Source organism: Magallana gigas, chromosome 2 (assembly GCF_963853765.1).
Source record: "Magallana gigas chromosome 2, xbMagGiga1.1, whole genome shotgun sequence".
NCBI classification, from domain to species: domain Eukaryota; kingdom Metazoa; phylum Mollusca; class Bivalvia; order Ostreida; family Ostreidae; genus Magallana; species Magallana gigas.
This window is the reverse complement of record NC_088854.1, coordinates 33116871-33144303: the sequence shown is the minus strand read 5'-3', so window position 1 is coordinate 33144303 and position 27433 is coordinate 33116871. Positions and strand designations below refer to the sequence as shown.

At 34.7% G+C, this 27433-nt stretch overlaps 3 protein-coding genes across 8 annotated transcripts in view; all 3 read right to left on the bottom strand.

Moving 5' to 3' along the window:
• Positions 1-3622: 3622 nt before the first annotated feature.
• On the bottom strand, positions 3623-5472 carry LOC136272949 (uncharacterized). Its single transcript, XM_066076249.1, has one exon. It carries the CDS (start codon positions 5247-5249, stop codon positions 3666-3668), a length of 1584 nt encoding a protein of 527 aa, XP_065932321.1. The 5' UTR covers positions 5250-5472; the 3' UTR covers positions 3623-3665.
• A 5360-nt stretch (positions 5473-10832) lies between these two features.
• Positions 10833-12927, bottom strand: LOC136272948 (uncharacterized). Its single transcript, XM_066076223.1, has one exon. It carries the CDS (start codon positions 12778-12780, stop codon positions 11260-11262), a length of 1521 nt encoding a protein of 506 aa, XP_065932295.1. The 5' UTR covers positions 12781-12927; the 3' UTR covers positions 10833-11259.
• An 827-nt stretch (positions 12928-13754) lies between these two features.
• The window catches only part of LOC105339814 (ecotropic viral integration site 5 ortholog), a 32779-nt gene continuing 19100 nt past the window's right edge, over positions 13755-27433 (bottom strand). For 4 of the 6 annotated variants that reach the window (XM_011445545.4, XM_066076221.1, XM_011445548.4 and 1 more), the window contains 11 exons: positions 22289-22349; positions 21943-21996; positions 21491-21661; positions 21190-21204; positions 20294-20449; positions 19741-19887; positions 19250-19420; positions 18807-18953; positions 18297-18392; positions 17868-17954; positions 13755-16360 (listed from right to left, as the gene is read on the bottom strand). In XM_011445545.4, the coding sequence (XP_011443847.3) occupies positions 15842-16360; positions 17868-17954; positions 18297-18392; positions 18807-18953; positions 19250-19420; positions 19741-19887; positions 20294-20449; positions 21190-21204; positions 21491-21661; positions 21943-21996; positions 22289-22349 (1624 nt within the window). In that variant the 3' untranslated portion in view covers positions 13755-15841. Of the gene's footprint in view, positions 16361-17817; positions 17955-18296; positions 18393-18806; positions 18954-19249; positions 19421-19740; positions 19888-20293; positions 20450-21189; positions 21205-21490; positions 21662-21942; positions 21997-22288; positions 22350-27433 lie in introns of all 6 variants that reach the window. The other 2 variants (XM_066076222.1, XM_066076220.1) reach the window with 2 other exon arrangements.

The following is a 27433-nucleotide window of genomic DNA, read 5'->3' as shown; positions in this document are numbered from 1 at the left end:
TAATTGGATTCCAATAAGTTCTTAATAATAGAAAAATTTCAAGAATTAAAAAAAAACTTCTTTGCTTAAATATGTAATACTACACAAGTATTCTGATATATTATGTTAATTTATGTTTGCTGGTACGTTGACTACTTGACCATAAACTGGGTCTTCTTATAAGGAGTCTTCCAATTGTATAATTTCAACAACAACAAAACTTTTATTCTTTATTGCACAGATTCCATATGCTTCAAAAGGGATCAGGGTACTAACAACTGTGCCATTTAAGTGACCTGGTACACATTTCGTCATGGCTATTTATAGAAAAAATTAATTACCGTATTAATTGTAAATTTATTATTTCTTAAAAGCGTGGATTTTATCAACAAGACGACTTTTAAGTCGTCTTGTTGATAAAATCCACGCTTTTAAGAAATAATAAATCTTAATTAATGTTGAAATTCCCCACCCCTAGTATTGAATTCATTGTTATTGGCTATGCATATACATTTCTTTTAATGTTTGTGTTGCAATGAACTGGTGCTATAATTTAATTAATCCATAATTACAATGTAACTTATACAACAACCTTCCAGGAACTGTTCCACTACCGGTACGTACCAGGACAGAAATAGCGGATTGCCATAGTCTGTTTTAATTAGGTCAAAGCATCTTCACCAATGTGAACAAAAGGGGATGGAGTTAAAATAAAATTGATACTTTATACATACAAACAGGTCTCTAATCATGGAATTAATCATGGGCACAGGGTTATAATGAATCTATGTCCCTTGACCAAAAAAAAAAATAATTTAAAACATGTTTATTGGTCAAATATTGTAAAAATTGGAATTCTTAATCGGTGCCAGTTTTTTTTTTATTACATTACAACTCTAATCCACGTTCATATCGACAGGTTTCCCAAATAACTAAGCAAAAGCAACCAATTTTTGATAATGTTTTACAGGTATTTAGGAGGTTGGTCCTGCGATCAAACGTCTCAAGGTTTTAACTAAAGTATTTGTTTTTATTAATCTACATGCACATCTTTATAAAAAATTGAAAACAAAATTTTTGGGTCTACATGTATGATTTTTCGGCAATGCAGTTGATTCAAAATAATCTTTTTGCACTGAAAGTGCAACTTACAGATAAACAACTTTTTCTCTATTAATTTTTATCGAAATGAATCATGGCTTCAAATACACACCTATTCTATTTAGAAATAAATAAAATTAAAATAACTTTTTAAAAAAGTTTATCACCTTCTTTATATCATGACTTTTTTGCAGTTATAAAACGCTGTTTTAAGACATTAAAGATTCAACATGCAATAAAATTATTAGTCTTAAACTTTTACTCAAATTATAACAGACTTGCATGGCAGAAAAATCTTAACACTTTAGAAAATAAAATAAAATTGTATGGGTCAATGATGTTAAATTTTATATATGGCAGAAAACAAGCTAATTTTAGGCAAAAATTACATTGCTTTTTTCTTGAATTTTAAGAAATATTGGCTAAATATGCAGAAGTATGTAAATAGAAATATTAAAAATTCGTACAAATATGGGAATTTTTTTTTTGGGGGGGGGGGGGGCATAATGAAGATATCTTAATGCACAAAATATCTTTTTTGTCAACCAAATTTTTCAATAAATATAATACATAAGCATTTCCAAGAGAAACATATTTATTAATTTTGCCCAACTTTGAGCTTTGTTGCTACAAGTAATTTACCCAATTCAAGTAATTGGATCCAAAATCTTCCAATGAGGTTAAGTTCATTTGCAATGAAATAGAACAACAGATTGCGTTAAAGGTCGTTTATTCAATGAACCCAATTTGTATTGTTTAAATTGAAAACAATAAATTAAAGAAGAAAAAATCATTGAATAAAATAAAAGTCTGCACTGAAAATTAGGAACCTAAAGTTACAGTACTGAAAAAATAAATAAAGATAAATAAAATGTTTATTTTCTTTTATAAAAGCGTCCTCCACAAAATATAGTTTTTAACTAAGCTCTTTAAATATGTAATTTTCCCTTAACTATTTTACCGAATATAGTTTATCTGTATTGTAAAATATAAATACATGTATATGAGTAGAAATGTAGAGCACACGGCTCAGTGGTAATAGGCGTTAGGCCAGTAACCGAAAAGTCGCTGGTTCAAACCCCGCTGTGGTCACTTGATGTGTTGTGCGTTGTGCACTAAGACAAGGCACTTTATCTACACTGTCTCAGTCCACCCAGCTGAAATTGGGTACCGGCTGACGCTGAGGGTTAACCTCTATGGACTGGTGTCCCATCCAGGGGGAGTCAATGACTCTCATCCGCTTAGCACCACGGAAACCGGGGATAAGCCCCGTATGTATATGATGCAGAATACTGTAAACCAACTTTTATTCGCGTGCGAGAAATTTTTGCGAGGTTAGCGAGAGCCTTGTCGTCGCGAATATTTCGCCGCGAACCAATCCTTTGTCTATATTTTTTATTACAATACAGGTCTGGATAAGGCCTAGTCACGAACATTAGTCGTCGCGAACCAGTTTATCGGCAGTTAATCGCGAAATAAAGTAGCCGCGAATAAAAATTAGTTCACGGTAAGTAGACAGAGGCAACCCAGATTTTTCAGTTTCTGTCTACCCGAAGAACGAGTTTTTGATTACAACATTTTACAAGCAAATTTATACAATTGTTTATCTTCAAGTCAGAGGGTGGGTTTGTCATTTTTTTTCATGCTTTTTTTCATGTGGATTTTTTCATGCTTTCATAGATTTACACCCATTAAACATTTAATATACATATTTTAAAAAAAGATTATAGGCACACGATATCAAAATGCCTGAAATATCAGTAGCAAACCGTCGTTTTACTACAGCTAGGTGCAACGACCTTATGGTACGAGGAACAATTCTCGCTATAGGCTTTAAATAATAAAAAATGTTTTGTGAAAATTAAGTATGTTGAATTTTGAATTTGGTAAAAATGAAAAAAATCTGAGTTTTATAAAAAAAAAAAACACCTGACAAAATATAAAAGATCAAGTTCTAACCAGTTTAAAAACAACGTGTGTGAATATACGCATTGGAACACTTACTCTTACGTGGAGTATTTCTTGATCGATTGTAACATAGAGATCTAAGATACAATGTGTGTGTGTGTGTGTGTGTGTGTGTGTGTGTGTGTGTGTGTGTGTGTAAGTGTGCACGCGCGCGCGTGCGTCTTTCTTTGAGGTTTTTATGATACGTTTCCCTCTGGTTATGTCATGACTATTCACAAAACATTGTTTCCTTCCTTCTTTTTATGACATGACATTTAAATAAAATAAAAAAAACAGTGCTTATCAAATATTTATTTAGCAATTGAGGCTTAAGACGGGGTTATATTATTTTTGTTAACAAAAGACTGTCATACTATAAATGTGTTAGGTGTCCTATCGGTCGTGACCGTGAATAAATAAATGTACAAGCATACTGAGTTATCTAAATGATTAATCTGAGTGAATATAAACACAATTAATTAATATCATTTACAAATTATTGTTAAATGTTATATTTATACAATATTTTACATCATCCTTAAAATACATATTAAAATAACAAAATTGAAATTAATTATATGCAATAACACAACACCCCCCCCCCCCCCCCACCCTCGTCAAATAAGACGAAATTTATTTCAATGAAATATCGAATCTTGATCAGCAGTATCATTTCTGCTTTGAATTTGAGAAGAATCGTCCAACAATAAATAATATGATGGGAATCCGATGGGATCATCATTTTCTGACAGCTCCGCCGAATCCGAGCTCCTTACTCTTTGTAATCCCGATCCACCTGGCACCGAGACCGATTCCCGAGTTTCGGAGTCGTCTGAATCATCAGGATTCTCAAAATCAGAATAATGTTGTATCTCATTCACAAACGTTTGACGGTTCGTTCTGAAAACCGTTCTGAAAATTTGCCCCGACTCCGAGCCAAACCAAATATTATTTTCATTTGAATCCACATGGAAGCAGCTGATATTTTCATCGGTTCTTATCGGTACGATGAACCGAAGGTTAGCTTCTTCATCAACACCGTGGATGCTGTTATTTCCATCTAAAACACAAAAACCATTGTTTTGGTCACTCTCGACCGACCGCGGTTGAAAAAGTGGATACTGAAGTGAATACAAAATTGAAAGTAAAGTATTGAGGAACTTTTCCTTTTCCTTTAACAAATTACTGATGCCCCTGTATTTTTTGACGCTCGGAAATTTCAATTTCTTACAGCTTACAGTATCCAAGATTAATACCACCTTTTTCGATGGTTCACAAAGAGCTATTTGTCCGTTTTTTTCGTTGACTGTGATAGAGGACACTTCCTGAAGATCAACATTTACATCAAGAGGTTGGATTTTTTTCATGGTCTGGTCAGTAATAAGTAACTCGCTGTTGTTTAGGCGAGTGCTCCCGGAATGCGGTCGAGTTGCAATCAGCAGACGACCATCTTGGAACGCATACAATGCGGTCGGAACATTACCGGTATTTGTAACATATCTGAGAGCCTGTCCGTTATATAAGAGTATTTCTCCATTGGAAAAGGCCAGCACAAGGGTACCATCGCTCATGCGAGCTATGTCCTGAAGAACGTTATCGATGTTATCGATACATTTTCGGGACGTCTCTTTCCCACTACGTGAAAATCGGGTAACATAAGGCTGGTTTGTCAGAGCCCAACATTCATTTTTATCATCAGGTATAATCTTCCGAATACTCTCTAAATTATTCCATTTGAATGTCATTTGATTGCCATGATTTCCGAGTTTGGCTGTTTTGACAGAATTATCTTTAGAGAAACTGGAATCGCTTGGACTTTTGTCATCAATTTCATCGTCATCTTCATCAGATTTATCGTCTTTCGACTTTTTTGGATGATACTTCTTATGACAGGAGTCACAGAGTAAGCTATTGCACTCCTTACAATAATCTAGCTGGTAATTATCTCCCGCACCGCATATATCGCACGTTTTCTCCTTCTGTGGAGCGCATCTAAAGTAATTGTCGAAAAATCCTTGGACTCCGTTTTTGGGAATGCTGGCTCCCTGTCTGCAGATTGGACACCTGAAGGTGGAATCAGAGTTAAGTGGAGTAGAGGCGATCATGTTGTCGAGGCAGGGACTACAAAACGTGTGGTAACAAGGCAGGAGTTTGGGCACTTTCTCCGGGGTAGAAAATTCGTGAGTACAAATTGGACAAATGCTGTCCGATTGTTCACTCATATTTAAAAACAAAATGAAGTTAAATTTGACATTAAAATCCGACACAAACTGTCCTTCATCACAGCATTAACGTTTTGGGATGAAAATTTTCATTCTATAAATATATAGCTTGTGAATATAGTTTGCACAATCATTCACATATGAATGTATTCTTCCGTATCATTCCCAAACCCTTCCTGTTTTCATTTTGTAGTTAAATACGTTGTTGAGTTAATTAAATCATAGGTCTGGCGAACTTTGCATCTAAACTTTGATTAATAATTGTTTAGTTCATTCCACGAGAGTTTGTTATTCCTCTGTCTACATTTCTTTGTTGCAATCTTCGGTAATATGAAAAAAAGAGAAAAATACATGTTATTTGTAATAATTTCGTTCAAATCTCTATCAGGATTTGCGCATGTTTTTAACGTCTTGCTCTAAAACTTAATGTTAATCGTGAAATGATGAATGATCAAACAAGGAAATGCTAAGATAAATCTGTACATTTTCAACGTTACTCGTTATCCTTTTTTTATCCTCTGCCTGTTTTATTCATTGTACACAAAACCCCTCTTTCAGATACTTTTCATATAGAGTGCTTCGTTTTTTAAAATATGGATAATATGATCGATTTTAACGAAAGACTTGCCAATCATGTTTCATGTTAAATGCACTTAGTTTATTAATATTTTTTTAAAATAAAAGCTGCATATTGATAGTACGTTGGTAATGAAGAATAGTATAAACTAAACATGTTCATATTGACTTGTCATTTTTTCGATGAATGGTGAATTACTATTGGGTGCGTACTTATTTCCCCACTTACTTATACCTGTAGTTCTCGTGACTCCTTTGGCGTAAAAGACAGCCAGGACGCTTCTCCGATAGCGTGTTGAGCAGAGCAAGTGCTCGCCAATATTCCTCTCCGATTACATACTTTGGCAAGTTATCGCCAACACTCAATCTGCTCAACACGTTTAAGATTTCCTTAACAGGTGCCAGCAAAAGGACATAACCCCAAATATCATTGGGAGACGTTGAAAATGGCTTGGCCATGTACTTAGAAAGGACTCAGACAGCATCATCAAGACGAATCTATTCTAGACACCAGATTAAGGGCAAGTTTTCACAAGTTTTCATGACAGTCCCCAAATATTACACGTACTGTGGTTTCACCAATATTCATTGAATACCAGTTTTCGTGGATTTTGATCCAACAAATTAAATGTTCATCGAAGTTCAATTTCTACTTACAATTTGTATTGTTATGGTCATCAGCAACGAATCCAAGTACATGTATCTTTGAATGTGTTATTTTCACTTTATCCACGAAAATTGATACCCTGGAATATTAATGAAACCACAGTATTTAAATTCTTGCGACTGTGTTTATATATAGGTATTATAATATCAATTTATTGTTTGATATACATGTAACAGCACCAGATTCCTGGGATGTTGTTAGCTAACTGTAAATATACTAGCTTCAATACATTTTGACTCTAAAAGATTCGTTAATAAGCGAATCTTCTTACAGTTGTTTTGGCGTTAATAAAACCCAAGAGGTGCATCGTCTGGGGTGATCAAGTCCCAGCCATGAAAAACTTCTGTCTTAACTGCAACACGCTGAGTGTTCATTCTTTTACACTCAAAGTCGTCGTGTTGATTTTTTCAATGCTCTCCTTGCTTCTTCCATACCAACACCATACCCACACGGATGCCATTTCCGCCTTTCTGCCTAGACTTCTAATGAGCCACCGTCTCACAGTACCTGTTACGCCAACAATCTGCAAGGACCTCCTCATAAATTGCCGTACAAAACACTGACACCCAACTTTCACTGGGATATACAATACGCATCTGTCCCGCAGCTGACTGTCTACAACCAGTTATTTTTTCTTGTTCATCTTCCGCTTATTGGATTGTTCAGTTCTATCCTCCCACGGTACCGTGAGTTCTAGCAGAATAATTAGCCAGCCATTGCTTACAACTATTGAGATCAGCTAGTCGCTGGCGGTACTAAACAGTTCTCCTCTTTCCACTCCCCAAACCACGATTCTGCGTAGAAACCTTTAAGAAGTTGACAAATTTCAATCCTCCTGTGATCTTTCGAAGTCTCTTTCTTGTGTTTTCTAGAAGTGACTAGAACGTCTGCATAACAAATTGAATATGTCGTGGGACCTATATGTGTTTCGTCCATATGTTAAAGCTAAAAGAATGTGTTTTAGGTTGGCTGAACTGCCATAAAAATTGCAGTTTTGATCGTCCCTCGTTCTGCATGTTGCCAAATTAGATTATATGGGTAATACGTCATTAACGGCCTTATACTCAAGTTGCAGTCTTTGGAGCTCTGTTATCCAGATGTCTTCTTCTCTGGGCTCCTTCTTAGTTGAGTCAGCTACCTTGCTTCATTATGCCGACTGCCTTCACCATTCCTGTTTCCATAAAAATTGAAGTTTTGATCGTCCCTTGTTCTGCATGTTGCCAAATTAGATTATATGGGCAATACGTCATTAACGGCCTTATACTCAAGTTGCAGTCTTTGGAGCTCTGTTATCCAGATGTCTTCTTCTCTGGGCTCCTTCTTAGTTGAGTCAGCTACCTTGCTTCATTATGCCGACTGCCTTCACCATTCCTGTTTGTTCTTTAATCTTGCGAACCTCTTTCTAGATAAGTTGTCCGTTCTCCACTACTGTTGATGTGTCCCATCTTGCCGATGGTATTATTTCTATTCCTTGCCTGCCTATTACCACACTTGCTAGCCAGTTCTTGCCCGGTTGATATTCACCATTGCTTCTCGTGTCTTGGCATCATTACTGTCACGCAACATCAGAAGGTCACCTGACCATGGTGAACTTGAATATTTCGACGATTGACATCAATGGTATTTTCATCTTTACTCCCATGCAGTACAAACCAACGCTGCGTAACCTCTGGGCACCGCCAGCCATTTCTAATTCTTTTTTGATTTATAGTCAGCGACACGCCAAACATAAGTAGATGTCGAAGAACCCGGGGAAGAACGCCATGCTGTGCTATTGTCTATGGTGTTCATCCATTTTTTTTTCAGACTGCTGGTATCACTAACATTCTGCTTGTCTACCATTGAATCATCAACTAATATACAAGGCACTTGACTAGCTTTTCAGGGACCGAGGGGTTAATTTCTTTTATTCCTCTAAACCTCTCTCTCCTATCACTCTGCTCTCCTGTCTTCTTCAATACAAGCCTTAGATTTTTATACGAGTCCGCCGATGTCGCCTATCCCTTTCAACGTTCATTTTGCCCATATGATAGTCTTTATGCTAATTGCCATACACTCCATAAATGCGCTGAGGGGTGGGTGGATTGTCTCACGCCAACCTTCATCCATGGACCGCTGTCCATCTTCTCCACTCTTCTTTTTATTAAATCCATTGGCTGCTGAAAACAGAACTACTGACACTGTACTGCCTATGAAAATCCTTACCTCTATACGCTACGATGTTGAGTTTTGAGATTCCCTGTCAAAGTAACTCATGAACAGTACCCGTATCCTGTCTGGTATATGGTATCGCTGTACTGTAAGATGAACTAGCTTATGAGGTTTTGAACCAATAGTATTTACTCGATATAGCCATATGACTGCAAGTTTTCCGTTTATCTCTATAGCCTCCAGTATGATTCCTTTTAGAAAGTTTTTATGCTCTACACACTCTGTGACCCTGGCAATTTTCTCTCTGCAAAGCCTTGTTTATGTATCTGTTGTGTTGTCTTGATGTTATCACCTTATTTTCTAAAATAGCCAAGAAAAATTTTCCTGCAATGTTCATCAGTGAGATGATACAGAAGTACATGTACAGAAGTACAAGTTTTGAATTGTCCTCCTTTGCTATGAATAATATCTCAGCTTGATGTCAACTAACGGCTAACCTCATTCTGATGTTTCCATAAAATAAGTGTTAAACTCGGACAAGCTTTGTAAACGTTATATGGAACTTCATTTGGTCATGATAATGACGTTGCTGTAGCCTTGCTGATGGTCTGGTTTTGTCTTCTTAATTCCGTTTCTCCTACTCTTAAATCCCCGTCTTTCTCTGAATCGCCTTGCATATCCTTTGTATATTGTTTGACTTTATCTTCCTTTTATAAGATATTAATATTTCATGGGAAACAGTCAGAATAACATTCAAGGTTAAGAATTTTTAGTCATAGGAATAATTAGGACACTAAGGACACATTAGGACGCGGAGAATGTGGTCTTAAACACACCTAATATAAATGTTTTGAACTCGAGTGAAGATCCTGTAATTGTTTATGCCGCCAAAAACCTTGTATGGAGTGGACCCAATGATGGTAACAGTTGGAAGTAGGAAACATGCTTGTAATTGATGATAAAAATGTGTCCTACTCATTTCAGCCACATTAAGACTCAACACGGCTCTTATTATTACTATGGAATTCTAAATGTAAGATTTATTATCAGCATCTTTTTGATACATGCTCTGAAATCTTGAACACTTGAAAATAACGTTAACGTTTTATTTTTGACGACATGGATGTGGAAAGTTTGAGTTTTGGACAATTTGCTGACGGTGATTAAAAATGTTTTATTTAAAACATTTATTAAAAACCCCCGACAGAGGTCAAGCATTTTTGCTAATGCCAAATCTGATCAGATCAAGTATTGATGCCAAGTCAAATTTGAAGTCTGAGCTAGATTACAATGCAGCTGGAACGTTTGGGGGCTTCATCTGATGGATGCTTTTGTTCTGGAAGGCAATACGTAGTATATTATGATGGTTGTTCAATGAGGGACTTTCGAGTCCGAGACTGGAAACTGCTATAAATCTAAGCCAACTTTCAATTTCAATTTAATAAAATTATCTTTATTATATAGGAAATACATCAAATTCGTTTTAACATTTCATTTTGCTTTTTTTTGTGGAATTACGTAACAGAGTCGAACTTTGATTTGATTCAGATTATACATACAAAAATTATGGAAGTAAATGTTAACTTGTGTTTAAAACAGTTATTAGTGTCTGTTTATTGATAATGACAATTAAATGTGTTTAAAGTTACTTTATACTAGGTTCTTGGACCGTATTTGTTGGATTGCAATTCAAAGTGCTATATATTCTCTTTCTTGGTGAATGCGAAAAATTTTATCGTTATCATTTTACAATTTTATCATCTTACCTCCACAAAATTCAGCCCCAAAAAACTTCGTAACACTATCATTTATTCGAAGTATTTTTTTTTACATAATGCAATATATGAAAGTTGTAAATCGTCTCTCTGTCACCGTTTGTCTCTTTATGTATGTTGTGTGTAAGTCCATCAACCGTGTTACGCATAACAACAAAAATCGAACCCATCAAAATAAACAACGAAGAAACACATTTAAAAACATCTAAAAACACAATTTCCAAATATTTCAAAACTGTGTAGTATTTTAATGTCTTAGACACTGCTGCAAAAGCTTAACGTAGCATGCACGCAATCGAAATATTAGCAGAGAATATGTAGAATTTAAGATGCATTAGAATTAATAAAATATATTATCGAATTTTAGCTTCCACATAATTTCGATTTCACTGAGGAGATAAACACAAACAATGATCATTTTTTATTCATCTTTATAGGAAAATAGAAATGCAATACAGACTTTCTAAATGATCATTTTCATAGCCTAAACTGGAAGAAAAATATCTCTATTTTAGTCAAGATGCATTAGTTGTCAGCCATATGTTTTACAAAGTCAAATATTTTTTTCATAGAAGACAGGAAGTCGCTTCCTTGAAAAATAAAATGGTCGACTTTGGTATGGCGGGACAAAGTTTCTAAACTGGTATATATATATAAAAGAGTAAACAAAGCAAAAGTCACTCTCTCCCGTTAAACACCCCCCCCCCCCCTTGGAATTTCTTGTCGAGTGTTGCTGGCATCTACGGTCTGAACGAACAGTACATATCACAAACCATTGGGTGCTTTAACTCGCAACCATCCTCCATATTTCTTTGGAAAACCACAGGGCATTTGGTTTCCATCAAAATATGTTCCTAGTAAAACTGTCTTGTATTCTAGAAGGTTCCTCTGAAGTTGACGATCTGAGGAAGTCCCTGAAACCATCAGATAATCTATGCAACCCCATTCTGCCTAGATCTTCTGACGAGATTGATCCCATAAGGGAACCGTCTAGTAGGCCGGCAGGAATCCTTATACTCCCGGAACCCCGCTGACTCTCGTCCAAGAAATTGCGCAGTTCCATTTTAAAAACCCGAATTTGCCCCGACATGTCGCCAATCCAAAGATTTTCATATGAATCAACGTTGAAACAGTAAATGTTGCCATTAACTTCTGCCAACACAATGGCCTGCAAATCAGCTTTTTCGTTAAGAACGTGGATAAGGTTAGTACCGGCGTCTAATACATAAAAATTATCGTTTTGGTCACACGATACAGAGCGAGGTTGGAAAAATGAATTCTCCGTAAAAGTGACGCTGTCCTCGGTTTGTTCTATTCGTAACAGATTTTTGGTGCCTCTGTATTCTTTAACGTTTTGACTCCTGTGCCCCTTTCTGCTGTAGTAAACCAGGTAAACGCATTTTTTCGAGGTTTCACAAAGAGCTATTTGTCCATTATTCTCGTTGACTGTGATAGATGACACTTCCCGAAGATCAGCATCTACATGCAACGGACGGATATTTTTCATCGACTGGTCAGTAATCAGTAGGCTACAGTTTCTGAGATGGGTGTTTCCAGAGTGAGGTCGAGTTGCTATTAGCAGGCGACCATCTTGATATGCACATACTGCAGATGGACTATTTTCGGTAATTGTGACATTTTTGAGATCTTGTCCGTCAAGAAGCATTACTTTACCGTCGGGAAAGGCCAACACAAGAGCACCATTGCTGTGGCGAGCTATATCCTGAGGAACGCTTTCGACGTATTTCCGGAACGTCTCTTTTCCACTATTTGAAAATCTGGAAACATATGGCCGGTTCGTTAAAACCCAACATTCACCCTCTTCGCTTGGAATGATCTTTCGAATGCTTTCAAAATTACTACATTTGAATGTCGTACTGTGAAATCCGAAGAAAGCCGTTCTGACGGAATTAACATAATGTTTTCCAGTCTCTCGAATAAAAAGGGAATCGCGAGAGACTTCACCTTCGCTGTCGCTAGTTTCAACTTCATCGTGCTTTGACGTTTTTTGATGATGATGAGCATCGCCACAGGACACACAGAGTAAACTTAAGCACTCCTTACAATGTTCTAGCTTGCGAGTATCTTGCGCACCGCATATATCACACGTTTCCTCTTGCTGTGGGGCGGATCTAAAAAAATTGTCAAAAAATCCTTCGACTCCATTTTTCGGAATGTTGGCGCCCTGTCTGCATATAGGACACTTGATGGTGGAATCAGAGTTGAGTGGAGTAGAGGCGATGATGCTGTCGATACAGGGACTACAGATCGTGTGGTAACAAGGCAGAAGTTTGGGCACTTTGTCCGGGGTAGAAAATTGGTAGGCACAAATTGGACACGAAATATCTACTTGTTCATCCATCTGTGTTGAAAATGTGATCTAAATAGATCGAACTATTCCACACAAATTTTAACTCGGAGTACTACGCTTTGATAATTCTTCGGGATGAAAATTGAAAATTTTTAGCTTTAAATATAACTTGCAAGTATAGTTTCAACAAGCTCTTCCGTTCCATTCGAAAAGCTTCCTTGTTTCAATAGTTTGAATAATTATGACTAATCGGGAAGATACTGAATTAGGCGTGCTGAACATGTATAAATCTACGTCTGTAATATCAAAAACATATACCAAAATGTTCAGTTGCCATTTTTTAATTTAAAATTTGACGTGGTCGGCTCAACACTTCGATCAAAGCATGTCTAAACAACTTTGTCATGTTGAGTACTTGTATTGCCGATTGTTTCTATTAGAGTTATGTATAATATTCCTCTGTCTGCATTATAGATATGTAGATACGAGTTAAACATTTAACATTATCAGAGAGTTGTCCGTGTCACGAAAGTTAGATCTATTTATATAATATCGATCACTTTATTTCCTTCTTTACTTGGCGAGATCTCTCTCTCTACACACACAGACACGTTTATATTTAGGGTATTAAACACAAAAGCCGGGTAAGCACACTATCTCGTCATATTTATGCTGGTAGAATATCTATTATTTACAAGAAAGAAAATAAGACCATCTCTCAAATTTTTCATAACGTCACACGTAAGATTTTCACACAAATAATCTCATACACTTCATGTCACCCACGCCACCCATGTACTTTAAATACTCTCAGTACTTTGATTAAAATCAAATAGAAATTTACATTATCTCTGTGTTCCGTAGGTTTTGAAAGGGAAATGATATTTGAAAAATGCAGAAGCTTCCAAATATAAAAGTAGCAGGTACGTACCAATTGCAACAGGGGGCAGGAGTGAGCATATCCAACAAAAACTAATCTCTCTCTCTCTCTCTCTCTCTCTTAAAAAAATAAAAAAAAACACAAGTGGCATATCCATATTTTTTTTCTTTTTAATGTCAAAGTTAATTTAAATATAACATGTTTCAATCGACACAGAATGATACTAGTATTCAGAACAAAGTACCTCATTCAGAAAATTCAAAAATACATTAAAGGGAAGTAACAGGGTTACAACCTACTGGCAGATTATAATAAGTAAACATTTAATTCATAAAAAAATATGTTTGCACAGATAACACGAGTTTTCATGCTTTTTTTTTACCATATCATATAGGCCTATATGTTTTTATCTACATATTTTTTAATCACAACCAACAGATCCTGGCTTTCATTTGAAGAAGTTTAAGGGAAAAAAAAAATTAAACATCATTCACACAAAGTAACACATAGACCCCTTCATGATAACTGCGATACAGTTCAAAATGACGTAGTTTGGTAAAATATGACGTAACATCAATTGTTTTATTAATTCATTTAATTATCTACCAACTAAAACTTTGGTAAAGTAACGGTATATCAATTCCCCCCCCCCCCTCCCCCCCAAGAGAGCAGTACCGCAGTTATCGTGAAGGGGTGTATTGCTGTATTAAGAAAAAAAAATATCTCCTAAAATAGATTGTAGATATTGACTGTGACAAACATCTCACATTGCCCATATTGGTTAGGAAAAATAATATCATGTCATAAATTTCATATTGCAAAAACATCAATACATTAAGTAACAGAGGTGAAAGCAGTATTGATTATGTGTCAAAGAGTAAATTGCAGTATACTTTGTAACCATTTGCCAAACTTAAAGCAAACTTCAAATTTTTAAATTTATTAGAAAATGGGGAGAGAACTGACAAGGGAGGTAAATTTAGTGAATGGGGAAACCACAATACTGTCAATGAATTAACTACAGCAATTTTTAAGAATCCACCCCCCCCCTCCAAAAAAAAAATGCTTTTAACAATAACAAGGAAGAAAATAATTCCTGCTTGATATGCAGAAACCATTATATTCCTCTAAGAAAAACCTCCGAAAATATTAATTTACTGTAGCCATATCTTGCATCGTTGAAATAAAAAAAACTGAACAATCAAAAGAACTGAACGAAACCCCTGACTACTGGAGGAGAGAGAGATAATGCAGACTTCTATCCATGGCTTGAAATGCTGCATTGCTAGTAACTAATCTTATCTACATCTATCACACACACTTGAAGAAAACTATGCAACAAACAGATTTCTTTGGCACATAAAGACTCTCTTTTGAGTATTTACAAAACATTGCTAACAATGATGATTCAGTCTTCCAGTGACAAAACATTTTTTTGTTCTCTTCCCTATAAAACAGCTACCTACATAAAAAGCAAAGTTCCCATTTTTTTAGCTGCTATACACAAATATATTTTAAGCAACAGGAAAAATAACTTTTTTTATAATCTTTTTATAATATACATCTGTTCTTCGTATACTGGTACATGATTTTGAAAGTGATTTAATGAGAATAAATGTACATATATCATTGGTTGGAATAGCAATCACTTTATATTAAAGGAATATCCAAATATGTGCCATACTAATTAGGTTTTAATCTGATATATTTTTTAACATGACAGATTAGGTTTACATATGTTGAATTACCGGTACATGCCTGCGTGTTCAAGAGCTAATGATATATTTTTAAATTTCCAAAATCTTTCAAACAAAATACATGTTCTCCTATAAAGAAAATTTTATTCTTATTTATTTTTTTGTCCATTCAGAGTAATGAATTTTATTTATTTCAATTGAGAACTTATATTCAATTTTCAATTAAACCATAAGCATAGAAAATAAGTAAACTTTCAACAATAAAGAAATGCATATTACATTTCATAACAGTAAATATATAACAAGTACCAAAAAACATACAGCATGGTGGGCATTACGCAATTCATTTAAACCGAAAACGGATCAGAACACTTAAAGGTAATCACTTCCTTTATCTTATATCGTAACTCCATTATCTTTCCCTAGACATAAATAAAATTTACTCACAAAAAAACATTATCAATTAAAAGCACTTTGAAGAGTTAATGATTTATCCTTAACTGAACAAGAAACAATTTCACAGTTGCTCCGAACACTATGACACACTGTTTTGGGTTGAGCGTATTTGATCAGCAGACACGCCAAGCTCTGAACTAACTCTGCTGACTTCCCCATTGGGAACCTCATTACAAAAGTCTGTTGCCTTTGCACCAGTCCCATTAGTTAGTAATGGCTTAACTAAAGCACCGTTGTCTGTCTGACCCAATTCTTTATCACAGTCACTGATCAGTTTTGAACTTTGAACTTTGTTGGGGGAACAGATGGGTGACAGAGTTTCTATACACTGTTCTTCTCCCTTCGTTTGCTGTCCCTCCGAAAGCTGGTCCTCATGCGAGGATTTCGTTGTTTGTTTAGTGGGAGATGAACTGTTGATCAAAGAGGAGGATAAGACACTGGAAGAGGACCTGCCCTCAATAATGTCGGACAATGTTCGGTTTAAGGTGTCTGGATTTTCCAAGTCTTCATCACTATCCTCATCACTGTCACTTAATGAACCGTTGCGAAAGGATGGTTTTGGACCTGATGAATTGTGGGATAGCCTCAGTTGGAGTACCTGAACAAACAGATGAACAATGAAACTTTACCATTGATATGTTATATGTAATAAATTATATAATGAGTTGTTTCCTTTCGCATTTATTCGATCAAACATTTTTTGTCTTAGATCATTCTACATCATTATATAATATTAATCAAAAGATGGGGGGGAAAACCAAAATAAAGTTTAAAATGACATAAACATTAATAAAATCAAAGTTAAAGTTTTTTGAAAGAAATTAAAACTGAAATTCCAAAAAAAAATAAAAGAAATAATTCATCATACTTTACAATGTACCTAACTTAATTGAATTAGAATTCATAATCAAAAGTACATCTGCTCTGAGTATCATATTATTAACTATGTATTTCCATAAATTTTGAGATGAGCAAATTTAGATATATGTCTATTTGTAATCTGGAATGTACATGTATCTTGAATAATTTGTTAAAGGCATGAGAGTTGTTAAGAGTATCAAAGAAATACCTTTAATGCACAGAACTATAAAAATAATATGGTAGAAGTACACTGATAGTTGTTCTGTATTAGTACATTTATATGGTAACAGGTAAAGGTGGAAAGTTACAATGATATATACTAACACTTCATAAATACTTTTTCCTATAAGAAGATATCTAGCATAGTTGTATAGTTTACATTAGAGAGAATGGAAGAAATAAGCAAAAAATGAAAGTACTAATAGGAATGCTCTTTGAAAGACTTTCCTCTCTTCAATATAGGAACCTACCCATTCACTGCTCAAAAACAAAGCAAAGCAATAAAACAATACTCCAAACCAAAGCAATCCTTCTTGAATTCAAAGTTGTTTTTTTTTAAATCATCAAACATAAATTCCAAAAAATTTAAATATAAATTGCCCTGAAAATTTGAGCACTGTACAAGTATTTCTTTCCAACACAAGTACTTATGTGGATGAATCTTAACAACTGCATGTAAAAGAATCCTGTATGTTTAAAACTAGGCAGATGCATAATAAAGATTTGGGAGTAGTTAGCATAGCTGTGTAACTGTGTAACTGACATAATAAATTTTTTCTATTTATGATTTATGCCACAACAATGTGCTCAACAAAACACCGAAACAAAAGCCCAACAACAATCTTGCCCTCCTTGTCAAAAAAGCAAATTAAAGCATGCAGCCCCCCCCCCCCCCTCCAAAAAACCCCATAAAACTCAACCCAACCAAAGACATCTTTTGAAAACTACAAAACTAGAATTCTATCCAACTGAAATTAGTATCTTAAATTAGTCACATGTTATGGAGACAATTATATTTTCATTTAAACAAATAGGTACATATTATCTTTGCAAAGTTTAAAGATAAAATATGAATTTCTTGATAATTTTCAAACTTGTCATTTATAAATCTGATGATTTCATTATGGTGTGAAACATATACATGTAGATGCAGCCACAAGAGAGTTAAAAAGGTGGAAAGGTTAGAACACCCACACGCTAGGGTCACTGAGTGCAGAAGAGCCACATGCATCAACCTGACATACTTCATCTTGTAGATCGTAGATTTGGTTGGCTAGGTCCTGGCTGCCATCTTTGGCATCCAACCTATCGGCTGTCAGGAGTTCTTCCTTCTGTAAAGGTTTTAATTTCAAAAATTCTTTAAAAATTTCACACACATTATCAATACTGTATAGTGGCTATTGTTTAGTTTCAACTAACTTTAACTATAGCTTTACAAATACCTTAAAACTTAAAGACATATTAACTTAAAAATATTTGTGAACTGTTTCGCCAAAATTTAAAATACTGCCACATATTTTTTATGTGTATTAAAATACCTTACATTGATTAATAACACCGACTTTGCACTAATTACAAAAAATGTATTGTTACAAGAAAAAATAAGAACAGAATATAGATAAACCATGACTTTAATACTTTAATACATCACCTATGAATGCAGTTGAAATTACCTGGATTTCAAGTTCAGCTATCTTCCGATTAAGTTCAGCCAGCGACTGAGCCTGCTCGGCATCTTTGATTCTCATCATCATGGATTCTTCCTTTCTCTACAAAATATCAGTTCAACTTCTTCAAAAGATATCTATAATTACTGTAAATATACACCATAATGAAGATTTCATAAGTTTAATGTACTTATATACAAAATTTGTTGACAAAAGAGACATTCTCTAATTCTTCTGTCACTGACAAATATAAACAGAAAACATGAGTGCACTTTCAAGTTCAGCTCTGACAATTTTAGTGCCATATTACAGTCTTGCTTTGAAAATTTAGTGCTTTCTGTTTGAATATTAAAATTTTGGTTCAGTCAATGTAAAAGAATTCGAAGTTTTTCATTTCTTAACAACATTTAAAAAAAAGAGGGCAGAATGTTCAATCACAAGGACTATTACCAGGTATGTGTTCGTATTTAAGTGTTACATCTGTATAAATTAGTTCCGTGGTACACCTGTACTTACCTGGGCCTCGAGGTTGTCCAGCTTCCGGGAGAGGTCCTTGATCTGGTTCTGGAGGTCCTTCTCCTGCGCCTCGTGGAGTTCGAGCTGCGACTTCAGCGTCTTGTTCTCCTCGTCCATTCTTCTAATTTGATTGGTGCATATATGGTTCTACAAGTCATTATAAATCCAGTTAAGAGGTTGGTATATATAAGGTTAACTTTTGTCTGGTAAACAAAATTAATTCTTGGTGACTGTTAACTGATTTTTTAAAAATCCTTTTTTTTAAATTTGAGGTATTAAATCTTCAAAGCAATTTTTTTTTTGTACACTCATTTTTTAAATCTTCTCCATAGTTTTTTCCTCAATGAATCTGTTCTAATAACTAACACTGTTTATTCTACCGGTAAGATGCAACAAAAAAACTGTAAAAAAGACCAAACTTAAAACAGTGAGTAAATGGTTACCTGAGTTTCGAATTCCATGACCTTCTGCTTGGTTTCTTTCAGCTCGGACAGACACCCAGCCTCTCGAATCTTGACCGACATCAACTCCTCCTGGAGCTGCCGAACCTCGTGTTTGTTACTATTTTTATCTTTCGGGGAGGAGGGATCCTGATTGGATTTGATGATGAATTCCTGAAAAAATCCAAAAATAATAATCTAAATTCAATATTCTTCTTAATAAAATTTTTAAAACATTTTCCATCCACAACGGTACAAATAGGAAAATTTATTCTTCTCATTCTTTAGTCTTGCCACGCCTATTGTTCATTAATTCTCTAAATGATGATGATATGAGAAGTTAAAGCAAACGATATATTTCCTCAAGCTTTTTATTGTATATTCCTGTTGAGATTGTATGAGTGTGTGTATGAATGTCTATGTGAACAATTATAAATTGCAAAAAAAAAAAAGAAAAGAAAAATTCCACTTTATTTGTAGATGGTATGAGTTACCTCCCATTGAGACTCCAGATCGTACACTTTATGTTTCATCTCCTTCAGAGAAAGGTTGGCCTCAGCTTCCCGCAGTTTGACAGCAATTAGCTCCTCTTGTAAATGTTGAACATCATTACTAGGAGCTTTCTGCAACTGTATGTTGGTCTGTGTTTGGAGGGAAGAAAAATTAACCATGTTTCAGTCAAATAAACTTATCAACAAGATTTCAAACGAAAACAATTTTAGACAAAGTTGTTACTGCAGTATACATATGTACTGTAAATTATGATTTTTTTTGGTTTATTTTTACAATAAAATTCCATTGTGAGAATGGGGTGAATCTGTATCTTATTTTATTTGCATAGGTCATTTTTGGTGATTTAAGTAGTACTTTTTTAATACATGTAACATAAAATGCCAGATAAAATTTCTGTGTATTGTATGTATGCGATAGTGATTGTGAAAAGGCAAAAAATTAGATCATGGCAAAAAATAACCGAAACAAAATAACAGTTTTAAACATAAACAAAGATCAGTACTACAGTTCTCTTTCCATTATGAGACGCTGTACCTCTTCTAACTCCCTGATTTTGGTGCGGAGCTCCTTGACCAGGGATTCTGTGTCGGCGTCCCTGAGGCGTAGAGCAATCAACTCCTCCTGAAGGTGACCGATCACCGTCTGTGCCTCATCCTCATCTAATGAGGAGGCCGAGGTTATACTGCTCGTCTGAAATCAGACAAAAAATATCATAACATTTACAAATAACAGATTTAATGTACATATGTAACTGCTATACATATACAAACAAAATAGCATATTGAACATTTTGAAATTTTTTGCAAGTTGTACAATTCTGATAATTACACAATTTCTATGTTTTTAATACAAGTGCAAGATATAAGTGTTTGGAAATACACTTATAAGGTATAATAGTGCGTATATTTTATTTTGGATGCATAAACCAGAGAGCAGAGTGAGAAATATTTTAAAGGATTTAAAATACTGCAACACACTTTAAAAGAATAAAATATGGTACATATAGTTATTCCTTCTCCTTTTTTTTAATTTTATGTTAAAAAAAATTATAGATTAATAAAGGCATACACATTTATAATGGTAGACCATGCACATTGATATTGAGAACATCTTCCTTTTTACAAAAAAAACATGTATCTTACACTTTGATGAATACAAAAACAAACAAATAATTTCCCGTAATATACCCGGTAAATGCACCCTTGTTGTCCAATTTTTTTTAAAAAAAGAGACGATGCACAATGACATGGATAATATACTTGATCGATAATATGCTTGATCAAACATAAACAAGTGACAAAGGCGTATGTACATGTATATTGGAAGTACTTTGCATAAGAAGGACTGGCTGAGGTCGGTGCTAGATAATCTGAGTACAAGGCCTGTGCACCAGGACACTATAAATATATTCTGTTGGACTCAAAACTTACTGCTACCAAGTTCATCTTCAACAGAATAATTGATGGATATATAATATACTTTCATTTTGAGCAGTTAAAGACTATTTATGACATTATTTCAATATACAATTAATACAATATTGGTAACTAATAAAGAATATGCCACTAAAATGCAATGAAGAAGCATATATATGTATGAAAATGTGAATTTAATAATAATGTAATTATATTTAATAATATCGTTATTATTGGTTATGGTATAAGATATTCTATTGAGGTTTTGTCTATAAGGCCAGTAGTTTCTATAATTTTCCCCTCCGTTTATACTAACCCGATCCTTAATGTCCCCGATCAGGGTGTTCGCCTCCTCGAGTTTTCGCGATGTATCAACGAGCTTCTGCTTTGTTGTTGACAGATTGTTTTTTAGGGCGTAGGTTTCCTCCGCTTCCTGTGCTCTGGTCACCTGGTACTGGATCAGCCTATCAGCTAACGATGCAGACTCCTGTAAATATCACATAACCAGCGTTATACAGCGTGAATGTACATTATAGGTACAATGTATCCATTAATTAATTAATATAACCACACATTGTACTATCAAAAACAAACCAATGTTATACTAAACTGTCCATGTTCAAAATATGAATATTAATGTATTTATTTCTATATCAACACAAGGTACAGTATTAAAACAGAAATTGGCTGCCATTAATTTACATATATTATATATTTTATACAAGCTCATTATCACTGTAGATTATTGCAAATAAATACTGGTAATACCTTTTCAAGGGCCTCAATTCGTTGTCTAAGTAATCTGTTTTCGGTTCTTAACCTCTGGAAAAAAAAAATCCAAACCATAAGAACTCAAAAAGAAAGTAAATGCTTTCATTCTTTATCATTATTTTTGTCAATTCTCTGTCTGGAGTTTTTATTGCCGGATGCAATATTTTTTAATGAAGTTGCAAAAAATGATCACAAGAAATTCCAAGAAAGAAACACCCCAAAATTTCTTTTTACAAGATGTAAGATGTGAAATCAAACTGCAACTCACTCAGTTTAACAATTTTTTGGCTGATAACTCATTGATCAATGTTACCATAAAAACACCATACAAACTGAACTTTACCCTTAGTTCTATCTGATCTTCATTTTCTTTGCTTTTCAGAGCTGTGTACTCTTTCTCTATTCTGAAACGACACAAAAAATACGTCCAAATTATCAAAATGACAAATATACATAATTCTTACCAAGAACAACTAAGAGAAAAGAAAAGTACATGTACATGTATAACATAAATTCTTCATTTTCTTCAAAATGACTATACCTGACAATTAATTAATGTAGTTATAAGTATATAAAAACAACTTATAAAAATATATACACCTTTCCAAAATTCAGTCTTATAATCATGTGATATGTATATATGTATAACAGTGTTTCAATCACAACAATTTTTGTTTAACAGTTATTGTAGATTGTTCTCTTTCTCTCCCTCCAGCCCCCCTCCCCCTTGAAAAGTTCAGTCGGTATGACCTGCAACCCATCACAGAGCAACAAGATCTGACAGCCCTGCTCAACCCAGTCATCTCATTCTTTATGAGCTTGGAATGGTGACATGAACAAATGACCTTTCACCTTAGGGTTAAACAAGTATATATACAAAACACATTGCACCTTTCTTTGAGCGAGTTAATGAGATGTTTGGGGCGAAAACATAAAGATGGAGGGATTTCAACCTCTCCTCCTCCCACCTTCTGACTCGGTCACATTCATTAGCAGGAAATGTATTAATTTCGTGAAAACAAATTGATCTTTGATCTGCATCATTTCATCAACTTCAAATGTAGACTTTAATTGATGAAAGTACAGGAAACTTACATACATTCTAAGCATTGAGGGTGGGAGGGATCGGGGAATTTTCTCCTAAATTTATAAACCTATTGGATTTAAAATGTATTCTGACTGTATCTTAAGTAGAGTTGAATACATATGGTTTAAAACTGTGAGTGATTATCGCCCAATGTTAAAAAATCTTCCACTTGATTTCACAATCATGTGTCTCTGGAGTTTATAAATGATTTACAAATTTAAAGTTACATAAACACCAGCATATACCGGTAGATTGAAATGTATATCCAATAATCAATAAATAAAACTTCACTAAAATTTGAAAACGCTGTTAATAACTGCAATCAATATTCGTAATCATGCAGTACATACTGTACATGTATATTGCTAGCACAGATTGAAAAAAAGATCGACAGACAGTAGCATAGCAAGTGAGCCATGATATCGCTGCAGGTAATCAAAGATGATGTGGATAAAGACTTGCTTCTGTTAAAATTACCACAGAGCTGTCAAATTCTGTACTGTAGGTCCTGTAAACGGTGAAACACGAGCCTGACAGATGGGATATGCTGTCATCCATCTTCATTTTGTTTACGCCAAGTTTAAGTTGTCCCCATTACTGGCCCCTCTCTCTCTCTCTCTGTTTTGTACACAACTTTTTCAAAATTTCTACTATTTTCTTGTACACGCTTCCATTAAAATGTTTTCATCTTCATATTTGCAACATATTTTGGTTTTGTTTATATTTATACACATCTAGTTTGGGAACTTTGTTATATTCACATACATGAATTCATTGTCATTTTAAGTCTGATTAATTCAGCAACAAAATCCACCAAAAACTGGTGAAACAAAAGTAAAAATTTGCAGCTAGCCAACTTCTCATTGCCAGTGATGGGGTAAGTAAATGCAGTCAAGTTAATCTTCAACAAAATATTTGAGATATGTCAAAAAGAGCTTAACCTTCAAGTTTACTTGATTTTTAAAATGTTCTTTGATGGGCCCATTTGCATGTACATAAAAGATATATATCTGCTTCTTTTTACAACACTGTACAATATCTTAGTGAAGGTCCACAAGCTACATATTCTGGTAAGCTAGTATATGAAATAGGATTCTTTTCTTTGTGAAACTGTTTTCCATATGTTTTACATACACCCAACATTATGAGTATTTCACTACACTATTGAACATATGGGTCAAAGTAGGGGATCTAAAGAAAAGGCAAGGTGATTATTTATTCACTCAAAAAATGTGATGAAAAGCGGCACAAACAGCTTATTCATGTTGAAGTGTTTTCTGATTTTTTTTTCTTCAAAGGCCCGAGGGTAAGATTAATTATATATTGTACCATGTACAACTTGTCAGCCACCTGTCAACAGAAGTTGCTGAAACATCTGATGTTTATTTCAGGTAGAGTTGATATTTTCTCTCCAAAAATATGGACGCAAGATAATATTGACGACCAAACCCATAGAAACACAAAACAACTCATATGCAACAACAGACGACATTAAAATGTCTCCAAATCAAGGCGGGACTCATATTATCTTTCTCCCCTCCAGTCATATAGCTGGCACACATTGAGAAACAAGAGACACGTGTGGAGAGCCAGTAAAGACAGTTTCAAGATGAACTCTCCAATTAAACACAACTTTAATGGCTGATTTATCAACAAAGAAGAATTCTGTCCAGTTCACTGGCAGTGTATGGCAAGCCTTTAACTGAGACCCTACCATAAAAGGTCATTTCCCCATAAAGCCCTGATAAGATGGACCCTTAGATAGCTCAGCTATAGCTACCATGTTTTCAACATGTGTCCATTCGGTCTGCATTTTTTTAGTTGACGTATCATCCTGTGTTTTTTAGTAATGATACTTGGTTTTGACTTTAAAAAATAACACCCTTGACTAATATATCAATCTAGATCAAAATTCTTTTCATAAAGCAGCTTATACCAGTATATAGCAGAATGAATATCAATGATCCATGATATATCCATGAAGAGCCTTAAAAACCTTAAAAACTTTTTATGGTAGAACTTCCAGTCACAGGAAAAAATTAATCAAACTCTAACATTTTTCACAATGAATACATGTAGTGCATTAGGTATAGTACACTATGTTCAATATTACCACTCCATTACGAAAATTGACTTACCCTGATTCTGAGAAACAGCTGCCTCCATAATCGTCATCTCCGAAGTCCACAAAATCCATTAGCAGTTCTTAACATTATAGGGCCAAGCAGCAGCAGCCATTGGTTGCATCAAACCACTGGTGCAGCACTTTATAGCCACATCTCTTAATACCTCAGTACAGTCAAATTCAACAGTTACATAGATGTTTACACATGTTTATAAACATATAGTCCCACAGTCTTACTGCATCCTTTAACACCAAAGTGAAACTCACATCTGCCACATGCGCAGTCAAATTGACCAGTTTTGTCAAAATCGGCGGAAAATTATCGAACGGTCATTCAAAAATTCCCTCTGAAACAAGAAAGACTGCATTGAAAATATCTCCTTTAATCTCGGAATTCCTCAGGAAAGATCCCACCCTCTAGACAGGTGTCAATGGGGGGGAGAGATGTTTTACACTTCACACTTCTTCAACACTGGAGACTTGTCTATTAGACCTTTAACACTACATATAACCACCCATCTATGACCTTCGCTGTGACAAAGTAAAGATGTTTCATTGTCCCACAATGTTCTCCAATTACCCCACCATTCAATCTCATCACACAGTCGTGCATATGAAACAATTTCTCCAGGTGAAATCGAGTTATGTTTGCCAAAGCCAGGTACAATGAATTATTCAATGTTGCGTCACCCCTGAAACCTAAGTTTACCAAGCTTGTATTGTTTTCAGTGTCAAAAGTTTCAGTAACCCCTTTTTGGGAAAAAAATATTTTTTAAGAAAAATAAGTTTGTACTCCTTCCCAAATTAGATTTTCCTTCTGCGTAACATATTCCCCTTTCATCTTCTTTCTTGATTAATATTTAAAAGGGGCCAAATCCTAACATAGAAAAGTATGTGCCTTGGCAATTTACCTGTACCTTGAAATGTACATATACTAAGGAGTTTACTACAGGATCAAGACTTTACCTGTGTATATATATTTGTGTGTACAAACTACGTACAATACAATGATGCATAACACCAGATTATGAACGCTTACAAGATTAAAATTCCAGCCGCCCCTATCCAGCTCCCGAAATTGTTCACATGAACTTTCTGGTGCAAAAAATTGTGGATATTCAAAAGATGCTGAAGATTACATTTCAAATCGCGTGGCAATAAAAATGCAATGAAACATCAGTATCACTTTCCACAATCACGTCTCCCTGTCCCATTAAAGTATTAGAATTTCCATGTATGATATCTCTATTCCCCGGGCACCATCAACTATGCAGAGAGAAAAAGAATCTGTCAAACAAACATGGACACCTACTTTGGACTAGCTGTTGTTACATGTAAGTCTGTTACCATCCTATGCCGACATCTTTAAGTTAATTGCCAGGCTGACTTCAAAGGGAAAACAAAAACAAATATCCCCCTAAATTGACTTGGATGAGGTCACAAAGGGTTGACCCAAACCATTTAGGGTATATCATTTGTAATTCTTGCTCAATGTGCCCTTACCTGGGGCTTGAAACAAAACATGCATCATAAATTCAAGTGTGCATGCTTGTGTGTGTACCGGTATGTGTATTTGTGTGCACTCTGTATGCACGCAGTATTGGGTCAATATGCATCCCCAGGCTAACATTTTTTCCCTATTTTGGAATAATTGAATAATGCGTTTGTTTAACTTGCCAACAATTCCAACTGTGACACTCTAAGAAGTTTTCATACTTAACACTTTCACACTACTTGATCAAGTTTCCACACAAATGGGAAAAACATTAAGAGGGTCTAAAGATAAAACAAGCCTTATCTTGTTTGAACTTAACTTTCCGAATTATATAAACTTGTCTTTCACTTTAGCCTCAACTAATATGTTTCAAAGAGGCTATGAGATGTTAGAAGTAGTCAAAACAATGTAATGGGGAAATTGCTAAACAAATATTCCCTATTTGAATAGTGTGTTACAAAGGCAAGTTAATAGTTGAGTCTTGCAGAGAGTTCCCTGTTTTTATGATCATGCAAGGATCCTTAATTTTCATATTTTAACAACCAACTAACTACCTTCCTTCAGAAATCTGTCCAAATGCATTTGTGCACAAAGAATATGTATATAATGCATTTGTGTTCCAATTTTAATAATTCAAAGAATTTTCAATGAACCTGCCATTAATTATGATAAAAGCCTTAAAGTAAATTCACAAATTACTAAATTCATCTACAAAATGATGAAAACAATCCACCTTCATGAGTACTGGTAAAAAGAAATATCACTTAATTTGTTAGACAGA

Bases quoted from the DNA above. Each gene is read 5' to 3' on its own strand.
- LOC136272948 (XM_066076223.1), bottom strand. From the start codon at position 12,780: ATGGATGAACAAGTAGATATTTCGTGTCCAATTTGTGCCTACCAATTT.
- LOC136272949 (XM_066076249.1), bottom strand. From the start codon at position 5,249: ATGAGTGAACAATCGGACAGCATTTGTCCAATTTGTACTCACGAATTT.